Source organism: Aulonocara stuartgranti (assembly GCF_965226115.1).
Source record: "Aulonocara stuartgranti genome assembly, chromosome: 7".
Classification (NCBI taxonomy): domain Eukaryota; kingdom Metazoa; phylum Chordata; class Actinopteri; order Cichliformes; family Cichlidae; genus Aulonocara; species Aulonocara stuartgranti.
Genome location: NC_138945.1, coordinates 24,661,890 through 24,680,529, shown reverse-complemented (window position 1 = coordinate 24,680,529; position 18,640 = coordinate 24,661,890). Strand labels below are relative to the sequence as shown.

Below are 18,640 nucleotides of genomic sequence, written 5' to 3'. Positions count from 1 at the left end.
TTTTAGATTACTGTCAGATCCACCCGTTGCTCATCACGTAAGTTTTCAAAACATCAAGACTATCTCTGTCTTATACATACAGTCTAGGTCCACTAAAAGATGTTAGAGAAGTGGAAAGCAATGCCAACGCTTTCATTGTTGTGTCCTTTTTTGACCTTGAAGGGACTTGGAAGAAAAGAGAAGCATGTGCAAAATATTCCTGCCATCTATAGCCTTTTGTAACTGAGACATAGAGGAATACAGTTACTTTACCATAGCGAACATTTGGATTATCTAGAACCTCTTCGCCACCACCACTTGTTGATTTCCATGAAAGATCAGAGCAGCTGTTAGGACTGTGGTTTGGCCACTCGATCCTCAGGGAGTAACAGAGGTCAGAATGAGATGTGAAACTAACTGAACACTGTTCATCAAGTCTTTCAGGTGTGCTGTTGTAAAAGTATGAAAGGAGCTGAGATAAAGAGCCCTGCAGTATTTATGTAATGCTCTGATAGCGTGATTTGGAACAGTTGGCGCTGCGGTAGATTGTTATCATAGTCTGCTCAGGATGAAACCCAATGCTGTGTTCCTTCAGCTATGTATCAGCTCGTGCTGCCGAATGTGTGCGCGCATACGTGCATGCATATATGGAAGACTTTCATAATTTACTGGATGCTGTTTATAAAAATACGCACATTAGCTTTCTGAAAAAAATCTTAATCATTTAGCTTCGTGCCTGCTGGCTGGAGAAGAGGCTATAGCTTACAGAGGATGTCACAAGGCACGAGTGAAGTTTCAAACAGTGTACGAGAATCTGGTTTCACAGGCCGGCTGTGTAGATTAGCACAGGAAGCAAACGCAATGGCATCTGCTAATGCCAGCCAACATCAGGACAGTAAATAAATACTCAAGCTTTCACAACAGCAGTATATGATCTAGAAATAGCTGACGGGGGTGTATGTTTGCAGTATGCATCTAGAACAACCACAAACTACGTATTAAAGGTGCTGCTTTCCCCCAGTTTCTGTATAAACTATTTATGAAAAAAAAAACCTCTGTCTTATATTTACACCCATTTAGCATCTTTTTCTCAGTTTTTTCCTTTTCATTTTTTGATAATTTACTCCAGATTCAGGCAAGGGTTTTCCTATCTGCTGTCTGGTTGTTTGTTTGGATGACAAAAGGAAGTGCTGAAACATATTTTCAGTTCAAAGAAAACACACAGACAAAAGTATAATGTAACAAAAGGACATGAAAGGGGTCAAAACACAGCATGTGCTTACAGCAGATGGTGTTCATCTTAGAAAGAAAGATGTCAGATGAAAAGATGAAAGAAAAACCACATCGCGGAGTGATTCATCACAGGTTGAACAAGTACTCATAACTTTTCTTATTAGTCGAGCTGACGAAAACTGCGGCTGTGCATTTTGAGGTCACGGAACAGGTTGATTCAGATGGGAAAAAAGCACATCTGTGCAGTTCTTTCGTGGAGTTATGTAAAGAAGATTTCATCACCTTCCCCTCGCTGAATATTTATGTTGTAATATTTACATGTTTGATGCCATTTGTTCTCACCCTGAGACTGCACCGCTTATGCACATTTTCCTGCAAACCCCTAAAAGGAGCCTCAGTTCATATCTGCTCCGCTGGCTAATTTCATGGTGTGCAACTGAGCAACATGCTAAGACAAGATAATTACAAGAAAACGGTTCATGAGCAAAAGCCTCCTGTTCACAGTGTCCTGACTCCACCCAGTTGGTGGTTACCATCCATAGAATGGGTGCAGAGTTACATGAATGCATGTTTGGATACGCCCCTATTGCCCATTTGCAAAGCTCAGTAGTCACAATGGTCATTGCAAGTGTTTGCAGGATTAAAATGGGGTCTTCCAAGGGCTACGCATATTATATGTTATGTTTTATCTGCTACTTATTAGCACTGAAATAGCTTGCATAAGATTAAAAAAAATCCAGTTTCTGTATTAAATTGACCTCTTGGCTTCGCACTTTCCACCAAGTCAATTTTGGTGCAGTAAAAAATGAATAGGCAGATATTTGTAAGATAATTGTGGAGAAAAATGGAAATAAGTCAGAGGCAATCTATGAGTAAAATGATGATGGGGAGCAGAAAATTATTCCAGGAGAGACTACAGAGACTAAATGGCCGAGGCCTGAAGAAGTGTAATCCACGTTATCTACAGTCCAAGGTAACAGTGTTATCTGTCTCGTGCAAGTTAATAACTTCCCTCCACTTACTTTGGAAGTGAAGTATGGCCTCGTTTCCTTCTGTTATCGCCAGGGCACATCACTCATTCACCTCACGCTCCACTCTCTCCTGCAGTTTTTGCCAGCTTTTCTCTATATTTCTGCCTTATCTGTCTTCCACACTGTGTGCTTCAAATTCCTTATCCGTCTCTTTTTTTTGGTCTAAAGCCTGCGTTTCTGCAATTCTCTTTCCACTGATTTATTTGCATTCCGTTTGGGATTAATGAAAGTGGAGCTATATAAACCAAGGTTATGTTTGTTTGAGTGTTAGCAAGCCTACTTCCCAGACTGTTGCTTCATCAGCGCCTATTAATGATCGATCTTTGAAATCTGACTGTTCTCAGGTAAAAGGCGCTGGGAAGTAAACGGGAGGAAGCAGAGAGAAGGGATGGTTACTAGGGGCAAGCATTCTGGATATCCCCATGAGCTCTTGGATTGCCTAGTTGATTGATTTGGAAAATTATTAGATGAATCAGCAATGGGAAAAAACATCTCTAGACGAAAATCTACAATTCTGTTAATCTCTTGCTCTTTTTGCACTCAGGAAGTGCAAGAAATGGTACAGGCGTGTTGGGAACCACTATTTATACAGGGTAGACGTTTGAATTGGCTGGGAATCGTCAGGAATAATCGTTTAAATCTTATTATCTGTCTTTACCCTGCAGACTACAAAGATAAGTCCATTCACTCTGTCTTTTCTCACCTCTATACCATGACCTTGAATGAAATGCCATTTAGCCTTCTTAGCTTTCACTGATACATGCTAGTCATCACAGCCAAGATGAGTAGGATCACGTTCTCATTCTGTATATAGCAACATCCCAAGGAAATGTTCACAAGGGCAGAACTTTACTCACAATTTAGTGAAAACGCTGCCTCAAGGTTGTAATTTGCGATGTGCAATTTACCCCTATGTTTTCATTGCAGCTGCTTTTGCCCTGTAGCCTGTTGGGATGCAACTGTACCAGCTCTGTTTTAGAATTGCACATACCCATTTAGCAAAATAACAGTTATTTTCAAAAGTCAACTAATATGCTGATTCAGTAAAAACAAAAATCAAACCCAAAAAAAGTATTCAGTTTACATTCACACGGGACAAAAGAAATCTTCACATTTGAGCATAAAGTACAGTTTCTAAATTCCTGCCAAATAAAAATGATTGACATTTTTCTGTCTTAAACTGGAAAATTATATGACAGGAGGCAGAGGCTATCCCTGTTGCCTCACAGCAAGAAGGTCCTGGGTTTGACTCCAGTCTGAAGTGGACTTTCCCGTGTGGATCTCTTTATGTCTCTGTGGGTTTTCTCCCACAGTCCAAAGACATACATGGGATTAGGTTAATTGATGAGTCTAAACTGACCGCAGGTGTGAACATGGGTGTGATTGGTTGCCTGTCTGTGTGTGACAGATTGACAACCTGTCCAGGGTGTACCCGGCTTCTTACCCAATGGAAAATTATGACTGAATAACAGTTATTATGCTAGTCAGCACTGAGGTATTTAATGATAATGGGTAAAATCGAGGGTAATTACGCTTAAGTTAGAACTATGATAATAAACTTTTTCATTTTAAATGCTTAGTCTTATGCCAACCAGTTACTGGAATCAGCTGTGCATATGTAGACCTTGTTTTCCATTAGCTTGAAACTATAACTGTGTGTCATGAGCATTTCATGGAAGTGTGTAATCACTGGCGGTGGCAGAGATGAAGCAGGCTGATCATCCCAGTCTCTTACTGACTAGGATGAGGTGGAGTTGAGGCGGGATGCACAAAGGGCAGAATGACATAAGCGCAATGGCATTTAAAGCACATGTAACAGAGTCTGATTGGCTCGCAGAAGGCAGGCAAGAAAATGATTGGGCCAAAGTGATGACTGCAGAGCTGAGATTGATATAAACAGTTGATTAGCCCGAGCACCCAGGAATACTGGAACCAAACTGAACATAGATCTCTCTTACTGAACATAAGCTTCTTAAAATGATAAGGATTTAAAAAAAAATATTATGGCAAAGCATCAACGTGTAAGTAGAAATTAAGGGCTCAGAAACAGAACCTTGTGAAAATCCATATATTAGTGGCACCAGTTCAGTTCAGTTCAGTTTCAGTTTTATTTGTCATATGCAAGTTAGCACAGGGTCAACATTGGAATGAAATGTGTTTGACGAGCAGCAGTCACTCAGCAGCACCAGAGCCCATTAATATTTCACAATTTCTGTGCCAAATTATTTCCTCAAATAATAATAATTAAAAATTGAACAGAACATATATTATTAAATTAATACTTAATAGCCACACTTTGAAGAGTATGAAAAATAATCTTGTCCACTCCACTAGCTGCTACTGTCATCTATGCTTGTTGCACATGTTGTCGAGAAGTGGAATTGTTGATATTGTGCATTGCTAGTTGTTGTTACTGGGTGCCGATTGTGGCAAACCACTCATTCAAAGATGGCTAATATACCAAAGAGTGACCCCTGGCAGTGATAGTGTGTCTTTCGCCTGTTGCAGGCTACTAAACTGTGTGCAGTAAGAGTATTAGAATACCATTTCAGGTAGGAAAAAATCAAAATACCATCTGTCAGGCAGGGACTTAAAAACTTGCCAAGATAAATGTCTGTGGTCTTGCTGAAAAGAGTGGAGAGTGTGGTGTCTTGTTGGTATTTCATAGGCTCTAAGAGGGCTTTATAGTTAAATATATAATTTGGTGCTCATAGTGCAAATGGGAACCGTGTGTTGTTTGGAAAACACAGGGAATGAAAAGGTCTTTTTGTTACTACAGCAAGACTAAAATGTCTTGCTACTGAAGCAGAGCAGTGGCAGTTCCATGCAGTGGTTTATCAAGAGGTTGTAATAACTCTTTTTAACACTGATGATTAATATTGACCGAAAAAACGTTGTGTTTATGGAAAAACTACTTATCAAGACTTATCGCATTTTTTTTCTAGCTGTCGCTTTGTCTGTGATGTTTATGTGATAAATATTAACATGTTTAACATTTTTGTCCAGTTCTTTCTATTTGTGTCACTTGCAAAACAAACAGAAGCGAACTGGGATCTTTAGATAGGATCTGTATCATGCAGTTGAAATATCAGAATCAGAATACTTTATTGATCCCTGGGGGAAATTATTTAATATAATATACATCATTATGAAACCATAAACCTGCACCATGGCTTGTAGAAAGTGATGTCGCTAATGCGTCGCTTTCTCTTTTTCTGTCTTTCTAGGTTCATACAAAGTTCCACTGTCGGCAAGCCCACACCCCAGCATCGGACACCTCGTGCCTCAGCTTTTCTTATGATGGCACGATGCTTGCTTCACGTGGAGGTAAAAAAAACAGAACATTAAATAAAGTTTTTAAAAAAGCCTTACCCTTATCTGCCAAGCTTAACAGCCACAATTTGAAGTTCTGGTCATCAGTACCCAAGCTAAGAGGGTCTGTTTTAAGGTCAAAGATCACTGTTGGGAAGCAGTGGCTTTTCAGTCTGAGTATACAAATAAGCATGGATCATTAACAGCAACACCCTGCAGACTTAGCTTGGTATGTAATCTGGAGAAGAGATGTCTAGCACAAAGGTAAACTGGAATAACTCTGCATAGGAGACCTCCGCTTCACATTATTCTGTAATGTAAATGAAAAATAACTCATACAGCCTTGTTCTATGTTAAGGAGGATGCGCTGCACTATGGTAAAGTAAATAACCTTCAGGAAAGTTTTGTCTGTGGTGACTCACAATTTACAGTTTGCCTTTTGTCCCCAACTGTTATTTTTTTCCCCCCCTAGGCGATGACACTCTCAAGATGTGGGATATACGCAACTTCAGGAAGCCAGTGAATGGAGTTAGTGGTCTGACCAACTACTTTTCCATGTGAGAGTCTTAACTGTCATCTTAATTATAATCTGCCTGTTTGTTGCTGTAAGTGCTTACATATGCATTATTACCCAATAATGCATGTCTGTAACTTTCCCTGTTAGGACCGACTGCTGTTTTAGCCCAGATGACAAGCTTCTGGTGACGGGGACGTCGGTGAAGAAAGATGAAGGAAATGGGAAGCTTGTTTTCTTTGACCGCATTTCGTTTCAGAGGGTCTACGAAATAGATGTCACCAACGCAGTAAGTTCTGCCTCAAATCCCCAACAACCACAGCAACAAGATGTTTTCCAGCTCGTTGATGTGATATGTTAGTTACAAACAAAACGGTGACCTTGAACACATAACGAGCAGTGGAAAAGATGATGAATACACAATGACACATAATGAAATCAATATGACAGTCATTCCTTCTCAACATAAGTGGTTTGCGCTCAAGCAAAACTGAAGCATCTAAAATGTTTTGAAAACACAACAGCAGTAGTCTAAGGACTCATTTAAAGATCTGTTTAGCCCAATGCATTCCACTGCTTTTTTACGATTTCAGCTTGAAATGTGCGTTGCAGAATTTGAGCTAAACTCAATAAACAACTCTACAAAACTGCCTTAAATTATCATTTGAGCTAAAGAATGACTTTCTGCAGATAAAGAAATGTGGGTTTGGTTTTTTCTTTTTCTCTATCTAATAAGTAGCACAGTTGTCTGGCAGTGACTAGACATTTTCCTCTGTAAATCACTGTGTGTGAGCAGAATTCAACTGTAAACAAAGTATAATATAGCATCATTGAGGTAAGAAAAAAAATCAGAGCTCTATGAGCTGAGTTTTGAAGGAGAATAAAGGCAAGTTAAAGGTAAAAGTGGGGCAATGTGACCTTTCCTTACTGCAATATTCCCACAAACCTATTGGCAGGACAGCTATTGACACTTTTATGCGCACTGCCTTTGAGTTATATTTGAAATTTAATTATCTAAAAACACAATCCACACGTCCCATTCCCACATACAGAGTACTCTGTCAGACACATGAGCATGCTCTGTACTTTTACACTAATCCCGCTTTCTCAGAAATCCATTTGGTGTGGGCAACCAGCCATAGGTGCTGAAATGATTTGCAGAGGTGCTTTCGACAGTAGAAAGCACTTTTTTTGCTGCTTCCTGCTCCTCCGCCTCTTTCTCTCAATCTTCAAACCCTTTTCAGAGATTTAATGGTGTCTATCTATAGACATAACATTGAGTCCTGACTGAAACTAATGCTTTCTAACTCAGTTTCCTCGGCTGAGGCATGCTCCTTCCACATAGGCCATTGAATGAACAAGAAGGAGAGGGGAAAGAGAAAAGACTGTGTGTGTGTGTGTGTGTGTGTGTGTGTGTGTGTGTGTGTGTGTGTGTGTGTGTGTGTGTGTGTGTCCTCCAACCCTGCCAGCCAGCTGCTGTTATCTTGCAAAACTTGGCACAGCATTCACACTAAGTGCACACCCCACTGCTCAGCTGCACTAACTGACGGGAGTGGAAAAATGGTCCGTTTTTTAATTAAACCTGAAATTAAACATTATTCATTCCTGTTTTATAATTGCAATTTAGCTGTCTTAAATAAAATGACTGAGTTTAAATCTAAGCTTTCAGGTGTCCATACACTTGGTAACTTTTGTCATATTGCCCATGTTGTCGACACAAAATGAATTCTCTGATTTCTCTGTTGGTTACAATGTTGCCAAAAAAGAACAGCTTGTTTTAACATCGTGGTACCCCCTCACTGTCAACTGATTGACACACCAATACCATGAAGTGTATGTACCAAGATACCTACCAAGTTTTTCGTTATTGTTTATGAAATTCAAAGCCACATTTCTTCTCTGCGTGAGTGGTCTTGCTTTTTTAAAAGTCTTCTGCTCTCTAAATAGCTAGGGCTTTTGATTGGTGACAGTTAGAAGACGACACTCCACAAACCTGACAGGACTAAACACTGACGCGTACACTTGACCTCTGAGTGTAATGATAATGCTGTCATTCAGAAACGGTGGCATTATTAATCTGCAAACACCATAATCCACATATTTTATGTGTAGTTCTCAGTCATTTAGACAAAGCAGTTAAAGTTGTCTTTTATTTAAGTATTTGAAAAGCCTCACAAACACTTACACACTTGTGGTTATAACATTTGCTCTCACTTTAACTATAGGTAGCATTAAAACAAAAGACCTCAGATTCTTTGGGTCAAAGAGTCTGTGCAGAACTTAACAGCCTCCTCCTCCTTTGCATCACTCTGTGGACGTTTGTCTTCTCTTTCCCTTTACTGAAGAGGGTAAACATTTGGAAGTGATTTTTCCATTGGCCTTTCACTTGCTCCACCATCTGCCATTCGAAGAACCTCTGGAAGTGTCAGCTCAGTTTCACTTAAAGGATGGCAAAATACCTCTTCCTGTCTTTTGACACTGTGAGCCGTACAGAAATCCAGTAGATTTCCCACAAAATCCAGCCTAATGCGGCAGAAAAAAAGATTTTAGATTAAGGAATGATGCAGGCTGCAAGTCGTCTTGGCAGTGCTTTTATTTGTGTTAATTGTACTAAATTCCCAAAATTTACAACCCCATTTGCAAAATAGTTTGGACACACTGTGAAATGTAAATGAAAACAGAATGCAATGATACAATCCACCAAAGCCCTATTTTTAAACCAGATAATGGCAACATATCAAATAGTTGCCTAATTTTATTACACTTTTTATTTTTATACCAGCTGCATGTTTCAAAAAAGTCTTAAATAAAGCAAAATAAGAATGAAAGTTGTTTAATGCTAGAACAGCAAAACAGCATTCAGTTAAAAGGGGCTCTGTTTTTACAAGTAAAGAATTTTTCTGTGGGATGGTTTGAGTAGATTTCAATGGATGTCACATTAGAAACATGGCATGGCTTTTTAACAGAAGTCACGGCACGGGCTCGTGGGTGCTTATCATTGAAAAAAGTCTGTCACTGTCTCCACAAATGTGAGTTAAATTTCTACCACACAGACAAAAACCTTAAATGAACAAAAACCAGCAATCCTGTTGTCTTCTTTGGGTCTGACTACTTTGACTGATGTCTTTTCCCTCCAAAAGGAACTTAATCCTGATATGGATTCTGTCTCAATCTGATTTATTTGCTTTTATATGTCCTAAAACCTCTCAGTTTGTTGGCCCACAGGGACACAGAAATAAAGTAAGAAACAAAGAAATGTTTGTGTTTAAGAATCAGAACTTCTTCTAAAACATGATTTAAAAGCGTGGTTGGTTGCAGGAGGAATGATTTATAGACTGTCTAGCTTAGACCATTTTTTTCCTGTGTTGAGTTGATAAACTTCCTCACCCCACCCGCTGACCAACAACACAGCAGTTCAAGTATAAATCGGTCACCCACACCTGCTCGTATCAGTACGTTAATTCGATTTTCTAAAGTAATTTTGATGTGTGAATTTAGTTTTGTGCAGCAGATCAGTTATCTCCAGCATGCACTCGGTGAACCTGATGAATGTGCTATTTACTATGTTTACATCAGCCGTCAGCTCTCGGATGGCTCCAGAATTTAAGTGCAGTCTTTATAAAGTGGCGTACCAAGCAGGCGAGTGAAAGGAAGGGCCACCAATCATTTCTAACTAAACAGTCTACATAACCTCAGACCTGGATTCTGGGGTGCGCTCAGGAGCAGAGGCTGTTTCAGGCTTGTTTGGTAAATATTTCAGACACGCTTAAGCTTATCTTAGTCCATCAGATGGGTCAGAAACCAGGTGAGATCCTGTTTACTAAAAAAGCATCAAGCTTTGGCTGCATTTCAAATGGAGGCTGAACCCTGCAGCACTTATGCACTTTCTGTAAATCTGTGTGTGTGTGCATACTTCTGTGTGCCGATTGTCATTTTATCTATATATGCACATTTGATCCCAACTACATATGTGCACCATAAATACTTTATATAATGACATTTCCTGCTGTGGGAAAATCCATCTGAGGACGTTTGCTGTATGGAACCTTTTTCTTCTGTTATGTCTCTACTGTTGCTGTGTAGTAAATAATATTAATCATGTTTTGATACGTCACTCAAATCACAAATTTAATTCACGTTATTCACGCGGTATTGGCCATATATTATTGATACTCCACAAGCAGAATCACAATGGCAAAGTGCAGACCTCAAGGCCAGTAGTCCACTTTCCAATGATACCTGAGATTGCAAACACAATGATGATGATTGGTTGTGCTTCCATCCATCTATTTCCTGCAACTTAGCTGGACGCAACAGTCTAATGCTGCCATTCTACTAGTAAAAGCAGTGCTTGGTCACTGTGGCACAGCCAAAATTATTGTATCTGTGTGCTGTCTGTGACAACTTCGTGAAAATCGCAAATATGTCTGCTGCAACTCTGTCGTCTACATTCACATTAAACTGAAATCTACACTGGCTATTTGCATTCAAAGTCCAGCCAGAACCTCAGAGAGTACAATTGTAAATTCAGAAACTCTTCAATAAATGGTAATGTACTTGCAGTTTAATTGCAGAATGACATAGGCACCCGGTAACGTTTTTATATAGGAATATGACCAGAATACAACCAGTTGATTTTAGTCCCTTATTGGAAAGAGACTCATCACAGAGTTGTTGAGCTCATCAACGCAGACTACCCAAGGCTGCAATGTTCTGGCACTCTGTGTTTACAAGTTATGCAGATCTTCACCAGTTTGTCTGAAAGTGAGTGCCGTCAGTCCAAGTTGGACTGCATTTGCTTGGAGACAGGTTGCCTCCTATCAGGTGCCCTGTGCATTCACCTTGCAGTCCAAAGTGGTCACCCAAAGACTGAAGATGCTGCAACATCAAACTCTGGGCAAACACAGATTTTTTTTGCCCTCTAGTCTAAAGAAGGTTGCTGTCTTATCTCTGCTTTAGTGTGAGTGAGCCATAAGCATAGATAATATAGACCTCAGTCTCCCTAGGCAACGTGGCTGGGGAGACTCTAGCAACTTAATGGTGACATTGAGGTGTTTCCAAGCTAGCAGAAAGATGAAATCTCTTCAGCATACCCAGAACATTCACAGATGCCCAAACCAATCTCTCCTGGCTTTATTCAGTGTGGAGTATTGGCTGCTCTGCCTTACACCTCTTCTAAATGACTGAGCTCCTAAAAGATAATGTGAGGAATGGTCTAGCATATTTGGGTAAAGATTGGAAAAAATTAGAGATTTTGGTAGAAACTTTAAATTTTGTTGCAAAGTCTAATATAGCAAGAATTAGACATTAAATGGTGCTTTGAATTCTGCTTGATCAGTGCTTCATTTCTGGAAATCGAGCACCTTTTAAAGTAAGATGCATAAATGCATCTCCAAACCTCCAGCGCTGAATAACTGTACAGTGTTTAAAGTGCAGATACCAACATTTAATTTTCTTCTTTCCTTTAGCTACAAAAACAAAACCTCTGAAGTGAGCTGTTCTTCTTTTACAGCTCACTGAAAGTCAGCGGTTCTCTTTACCATACCTTTAAAGGGGACTTTTGACACTTACCTGTGTCCTGTGTTTTCTCTTACCAAGCGTACCTTGGAAGTCAGCACAGAGTTCCAGTCAGGTAGTTTGTGCTATTTGTAGACTTCTTGGAGCGTAGCGACTCTTACTGTGTAGCGGAGTTGCTTAAACTAGCATTCTTCTCTCTTTTTTCCTTCTGCTGCGTTCATTTAACCATTATAACTCAGTCTTTCAGAAGCAGTGCACATTTGGATCCACTCACCAGCAGCCAAACAAGAACTACAACTGACTGTTATGTCTTATTAGTGCCTTATTTCATAATCGGCATATATATTGGCCAAGTGGCTGTTGTTATGTTTATCCATAGTCAGTCTTCGTTATTTTAATCTGATGGAACGTAGAAGCATGTTACTGAAGAACTGACTGATTAAAGTTTCCTCTCTCATAATGTGATGTAATTTTGTGGACTTGAAGTGTAAACAGGGGTTCCTGGAGTATAAACATGCTTCTCTGAATATCTGGAAAGCAGTCTGGACTGGACTGAGCTGTGCTGCTTGGCTGTGGGTTTTTCGGTGGGTGCAGCTGGGATTGGCTCCGCTGACCTAGGTCGTTTTAGGCTGCTCAGGTTTTTATGTTAGATTTGCTCCACTGTTAACACAGTTATTTTCAGAGGTATCAAAAAGCAAATTTTGCTTGGTTGTTGTTGTTTTTTTAACTTGACTAGGTAGCTGTTCTGGCCTCTTTGTCACTCATCCTGTTGCATTGGCTTTTCTGAGTGCGTGCTTTGACAGGACCTGTGAAGTGAATGTCTGCATTTCTCTGCATGACTGTCTTTTGTTGCTTTAGCAACTTTGATAGGCCAATTAATTACACATTTAAACTGAAACAAATCCACAGTTTGTGAAATTATAATTCATGCACGCTGGTATGTGTTGGGACACGCATCTATCCCAGACCAAATAGTTTCAGTGCTGGATGAGTGTGTGTGAGACTAGGTGAATGAGCCAGTGTATGTATTGCACATGCATTTGTATTGGAATTATTAACTCAAATTATGCATGTCCCATTGTAAGAAAAGAGTATGCGAGGCGTGTGTTCGGCACGTTCTGTTTCTAGCATTTTTCTAGATCCTCCAATTAATTACAGCTGGCTCATCTGGTTGAGCAGATTAACCCTCGTCTGTCTCATGAGTGACACACCACTGAGCTACTGGCTTGATGGTGCAAATATGTATGAGGCGTGAGTAAAACGAAGCCTGGTTGTGTGATTTTAATTTACCGAAAGCATAGATAGTCTTAATTGTGTGTTTGGAAAATGGGTCAGCGTAAAGCAATTTTATTCTTTCATGCTGTGAAAGAATATCTTGGTTTATAGAACACTTGTAGACTCTTTATAGTTTTCATATCAAAGAGCTAGGCGTGTTTTCCTCTATGTACATTTATGTACAAGTCCTCCCCTGTCTGTTCTTTTGTGTGCATGTACGTGCTTGTGTATGGATGATCACATGTGTGCTATTGAGACGCCTTCCTCTGGTATCCTGGTGGGAAGCTGAACAGCTGGGCGTTAAGCAGCTTTCACTCTCACAGAATCCCAGGACATCCCAGTCATAGTCCTACCTACCCCCATCCAACGCTTCTGTCCCAGACCCCATCAGATTGCCTTCTCTGTTCCATATAAAGACGTACCAAATGTCTGTACAACTACAGGACATACAGACCACAAGCTTATCCACAGATAAAGTGTGTGTTAACAATAGCCCAGAATTAACCACTGAAGGCTGTGATGATCTAATAACGTGTGCAAAGAAAGCAGAGACAACTGCAGGGGGTTTCGAGTTCTCTGCTGTAACTTGCATATCACAGAATGAACAGAGTCTTCGTCATTATGACTACATTTCTTACTCTGCCCCTGTTTTGTCTGTATTTTTCTTTCTCTCTCTCAGACACACACACACAACCAAACCTCTGGATAAATGTGGTCACATTTGCGTATTGGCACTGGGCCATCTGTCACACACAGACTGAGGGATCCAGGCCTCATCCCAACAACCAAATATAGTCAACTAGAGCAGCAGAGCATGCTGGGACTGATCCCCTCTGCATCACAACCAACCTGGGTCGCACACACTCACAATACTCAGGACAATAAAATAGGATTGTTACCTTTGTTGGCTGAGGAGCAAAAATGTGCCTGTAAATCTGGCACCTAAACTGATGCAGACCTCTGTTTGAAAGTATAACCTCCTCACACATACAGCCTTGGGTAACTGTAGAAAAGTGCTTAAGTGACTTATTTTGTTTTTGTCTCTTTTTGCTTGTATTTCAGAGTGTTGTCCGCTGCCTGTGGCACCCCAAACTTAACCAGATAATGGTGGGAACTGGAAATGGGCTGGTTAAGGTGTATTATGACCCCGTTAAAAGTCACAGGTATGTTCGCTTTAGACCTTTTACAGATAAATCTCTCACTTTTGCCTTATCTGAAGTATGTTGTGAAATTCTCAGATGAGACTTATTTAAATAACAAGTAATTCTGATATTTCTAACCATAAATCTGGAGCGCACAGGATCATAAACGTATTCTATGAAATATTTTTAAATAGCACCATGTATAACTCTTTCCAGGGGGGCTAAGCTGTGCGTAGTGAAGAGTAAGCGCAAAGAGAAACATGCAGAGGCTCTTACACAAGACTACATCATCACACGTAAGTTTCTCCACACACAAGTGTAGAAAACAGATTTTCCAAATAATAATGTGTGTGTTATTAATTTTCACCAACCATCCATGTGCTTCTGCTTGTCCAATTCTGGGTCATAGTTGGGCTGGAGTCTATCCCATCCAGGGTGCACCTTGGATGGGCTTGTCCACTCACCTTTTTAATGCAAATCATAAATGTTCATCGGCCACTTTATTAAGTACTGGGTGGGTACTGAGTTGAATTCTTCGTGACATATATTCAACAAGGTGTTGGAAGCATTTCTCAGAGATGTTGGTCCATATTGGCATGGCAGCATCACACAGTGGCTGCAGATTTATCGGCTGCACGTGGACGATGTGAATCTCCCGTTGCATCACATTCTAAAGGTGCTCTGTTGAATTGAGATATGAAGACTGTGGAGGCCATTTGAGTGCAGTGAACTCACATGTTCAAGAAACAATCTGAGCTGATTTGAGGTTTGTGACACACCGTGTTATCTGGCTGGAAGCAGCCAGCAGATGATGGGTACACTGTGGTCATAAAAGGATCGACATAGTCAGCAAAAATACTGAGGTAGGGTGTTGCATTTAAACGATGCACAATCGTGACTAAGGGACCTAAACTTTTCCAAGGTAATATCCCCCTTACCATTGTACCACCACCAGCCTGAGCCTTTGATACCTGGCAGGATGGATCCATGCTTTCTTGTTGGTTAAATCAAATTCTAAGTCGGCTATCTGAATTTAAGAGCATAAATTAAGACTCATCAGACCAGCAACATTTCTCCAATACTCTGTTGTCTAATTGTGATGAGCCTTTGTGCATTGTGGCCTCGGTTTCCTAGCTGGCAGAGCTCACACTGTGGTCTTGTACTGCTTCAAGGCTCGATTGTGTGTTCAGGGTTGCTCTTCTGTATACCTTGGTTGTAAGAAGTGCTTATTGGGGTTATTGTTTCCTTCCTATCAGCTTGAAGTGGTCTGATCAGTCTCTTCCACCTCTGACATCAACAAAGCATTTTCACCCAGAGAACTGGAGCTCACTCAATTTTTTTTTCTTTTTTTCAGACCATTATCTGTAAACCCTAGAAATCGTAGTGTGAAAAAATATAGTAGATCAGTAGTTTCTGAAATACTCAGCTGATTGGATATTTGCATTAATGAGCAGTTGAGGAGATGTAAGTAGCGAAGTGGCCAGTGAGTTTATACCGCTTTTATCATGTCACCCTCAAGTCACAGACGATCTGCTAATCTGCTTCATACAGTAAGGTAGTGGGATTTAAACAGGACAAAAGAAGTATCACCAAAACAATGCCAACCATCTTCGAAATGTGACGTGACAAGCAGAGCATGTTTCTTTTCAGACAGAGAGAACTAAAATGCCAGTCCTGGTTTACATCCGCTCTGGCTTCTCTTTCTGTCTCCCTCTCAGACACACACGCATACACAAATATTCAGACACGCTTTATCTCATGACGGGTGGAGGCTTTGTGAGGAATTAGTGAGTGTTCAGGGTGTTCATTAGCAGATGGAGTTGGGTGTGGAGTATTGAATATAAAGCCGGAGGGGCACTGTGCCACGCGATGGCCATGTGGTCTTCGGTTATGCAGGATCACGCTAGGGACAACCTCCTCTCCCACCCCCGCTGGCGTGATCCGCTGCTGGTCTAACCACACACACAAACACTACCTGTCATGCTGTCATATCACCAACACACGAGGTTGTCATCTGTTGGGTGCGTGCCTCTCACTCCTGTGGCCCCAGACCGAAGTCATAGACCTAGAGGACTGTGACAGCTGCCGACTCGGCGTCGCTGATTGGCTTCTAGGACCCCATTCAAATGCCATTTATTGTTTGGGCTACCTTTTCAAATGCATCATGTGATTTCATTGCCATGCCAACAGGGTGTGAAGTAGACAGGCATTTGACTGCCAAAAGTGGTGAGTGACGCACTTGATGCCCTGGCATTGGAAAATTAGAAGGCACAGGAAGCAAGTGATGGCCCATTGAGAAAAGCGAGGGAATCTGTTAACAGTAACCTTTTTGCTTAATGTAGCATGGCGCAGAAGAATTAACACTGATGGGACGCCTGAATGGAAAATCACTTTATCTAACTCTTTACTAGAGTGTCACCTTGTAACCCCTGAGGATAAGAGCAGCATACACACTTTCTAACACAAACTGGCTTGTTCACACACACACACACAGACACACACACACACACACACACACACACACCACACACTTTTCAGGGCACCAGTTCACTCATGCACTCATGAGTTTAAGTACTGGAGGCCCTTGTTGTGATGGTGTGCACAAAGGTGTGAAAAGCAGTAGAGTGATTGTCTGAATTGAAACTTGTATTGAATATGCTGGTGTGCATTACAGCAGAAGAAGAACACAATAGGTGGGACGCTGCTGGGGGTCACCTGGGGCCTTGTTTATGAAATATAAGTGGTCAAAATTCTTGAGGGTCGTCCTTGTAGATAATGTTCAATTTCAGAAGGAAGCGCACCAAACCAAATAAAATAAACAATTATAACCTGAGTACTTTTTGGAATAGGAGGTTGTTTTGTTGCACAATGCAGTCATCTAGCTCGTTGCTTGAGATTTGTGAAGCCTCTATATGGACTTGTACATGACTAATGATGTCAGACATTTGTATTTAGCTCAAAAATCAAGCGTGTAAGTCAGTAAAGTTGAACATGTGGTCACCATCTGTGCACCTGGTGTCCTTCTAAGTCTATTTGTTCACCATAAATCCCCACAAATCTATCCAAAAATGTATTTAAATGCAGCTAGTGACATATTTGCACACTGTGTTCTCCATATCTGTGAAGATATTTGACAAACTCTGGTGATTGTTTTATCAGTTAATATAGGCGACATGAAAAACCTGTATATTCAACATTATTTTTGAGGAACGTGATGCATCCTGGCTCAGAGAACAGCTGATATGCTGGTTTGGCGATAAAGTAGATTTTAGATCTAAGGAAATAATTTGTGTACAAGTGCCTGTTTTTGCATGTACGCTGTGTATCTAATGCCAACAGTGCAGTAGGTGAAATCATGAAATGTGTTCATTTTCTTTCTGTTTCTATTTCTGTCTGTACTTTTTAAGGACAATTTCCTCGGTGCCTTGACTACTTATTTGTGTGGCAGTGTTGTGTTGGTCTTGGTTACCTAAGCAACTGATTGTCCTTGTTTACTCTGTGCGTCTCCAGCTCATGCCTTACCCATGTTCAGAGAGGCCCGACAGCGCAGTACACGCAAACAGCTGGAGAAGGACAGACTTGATCCAAAGAAATCCCACAAACCCGAGCCTCCGGTGTCTGGACCAGGTAACATGCTCTTTTCTTCTTCTTTTTTTTCTTTTTTGTTGTTGTTGTTGCCTGTTTTTAAAATTAGTAATGCAAAAACCAAAAAGTTAAGTGAACAAGAAGAAAACGAAAGGACCAAAGGTGATATGAAAAGTGATGTTAAACAAGATTAGATTAATCAGGTTTGGCTGCAATTCAGCGGCTGCTTTTGTTTTGGATGTGAGTCATGTTCATAACTGGACACCTACAAGATTTGGTGCAAGGCAGATGTGCAAACCCGTAATTGTTGGTATTGTTGCTTGGTATTATGCAATCCAGCTGATGTCGAGCTGTAACAGTCTCTCAGAGATTTACTCTTGCCTCATATTTTTTAAAGACGCCTTTTAACACACTTCTACAAAATACTACACCTAAAAATAATAATAGGTACCGTTGTGAGCTGTGTTTCAATATGGCAAAGGGCCAGACAGTGTTTCCTGTATCACAGTATCCAGCTGGCTCACCGTCTCTTCACTACCACTGTTTTTTCACTTAATCCCTCAGCACAATGTCTTTGCAACAATATAATGGTTCCACAGTGGGGATTTTTTTTTAGGTTCAAAAGACATGTTTAAGCCATTTGGAAGTTTAGGCCAATCACAACAGGTCTACCTTAAGCTGCACATGAGGCCAATCAAATGTTTTGGATTCAAGGAAATAATTGTTTTTCAATATATACCAAATAGTGTATGAGTCGTTTAACTCTTATAGAGGCTTATAAATAGTAAACACAAACTTTGCTTAAAGATAACAAATAGAAAGAAAAAAAATTAAAAATTTAAAAAATATATATATATATATGCGTGTGTGTGTGTGTGTGTGTATGTGTGTGTGTGTGTATGTATGTGTGTGTGTAAAATAAATGAAACAAAAGTGTCAATGAGGTTGAGAAAAAGACACAAGTCTAAACTGAACAGTCTGCGAATGAAAAAAGAAGATCCACTTCATGAAAAGGTGGGATGTTTGATAGCAGGTCCTGGGTTTTTAGATTA

General features: G+C 40.4%; 1 protein-coding gene across 1 annotated transcript in view; it reads left to right on the top strand.

Moving 5' to 3' along the window:
- The window catches only part of wdr70 (WD repeat domain 70), a 43,257-nt gene that overhangs the window by 21,002 nt on the left and 3,615 nt on the right, over positions 1–18,640 (top strand). Inside the window, exons 11-16 of the mRNA XM_082539687.1 lie at positions 5,471–5,570; positions 6,028–6,112; positions 6,220–6,358; positions 13,924–14,024; positions 14,220–14,299; positions 17,514–17,630. Coding sequence (XP_082395813.1) covers positions 5,471–5,570; positions 6,028–6,112; positions 6,220–6,358; positions 13,924–14,024; positions 14,220–14,299; positions 17,514–17,630 — 622 coding nt within the window. The remainder of the gene's footprint in view (positions 1–5,470; positions 5,571–6,027; positions 6,113–6,219; positions 6,359–13,923; positions 14,025–14,219; positions 14,300–17,513; positions 17,631–18,640) is intronic.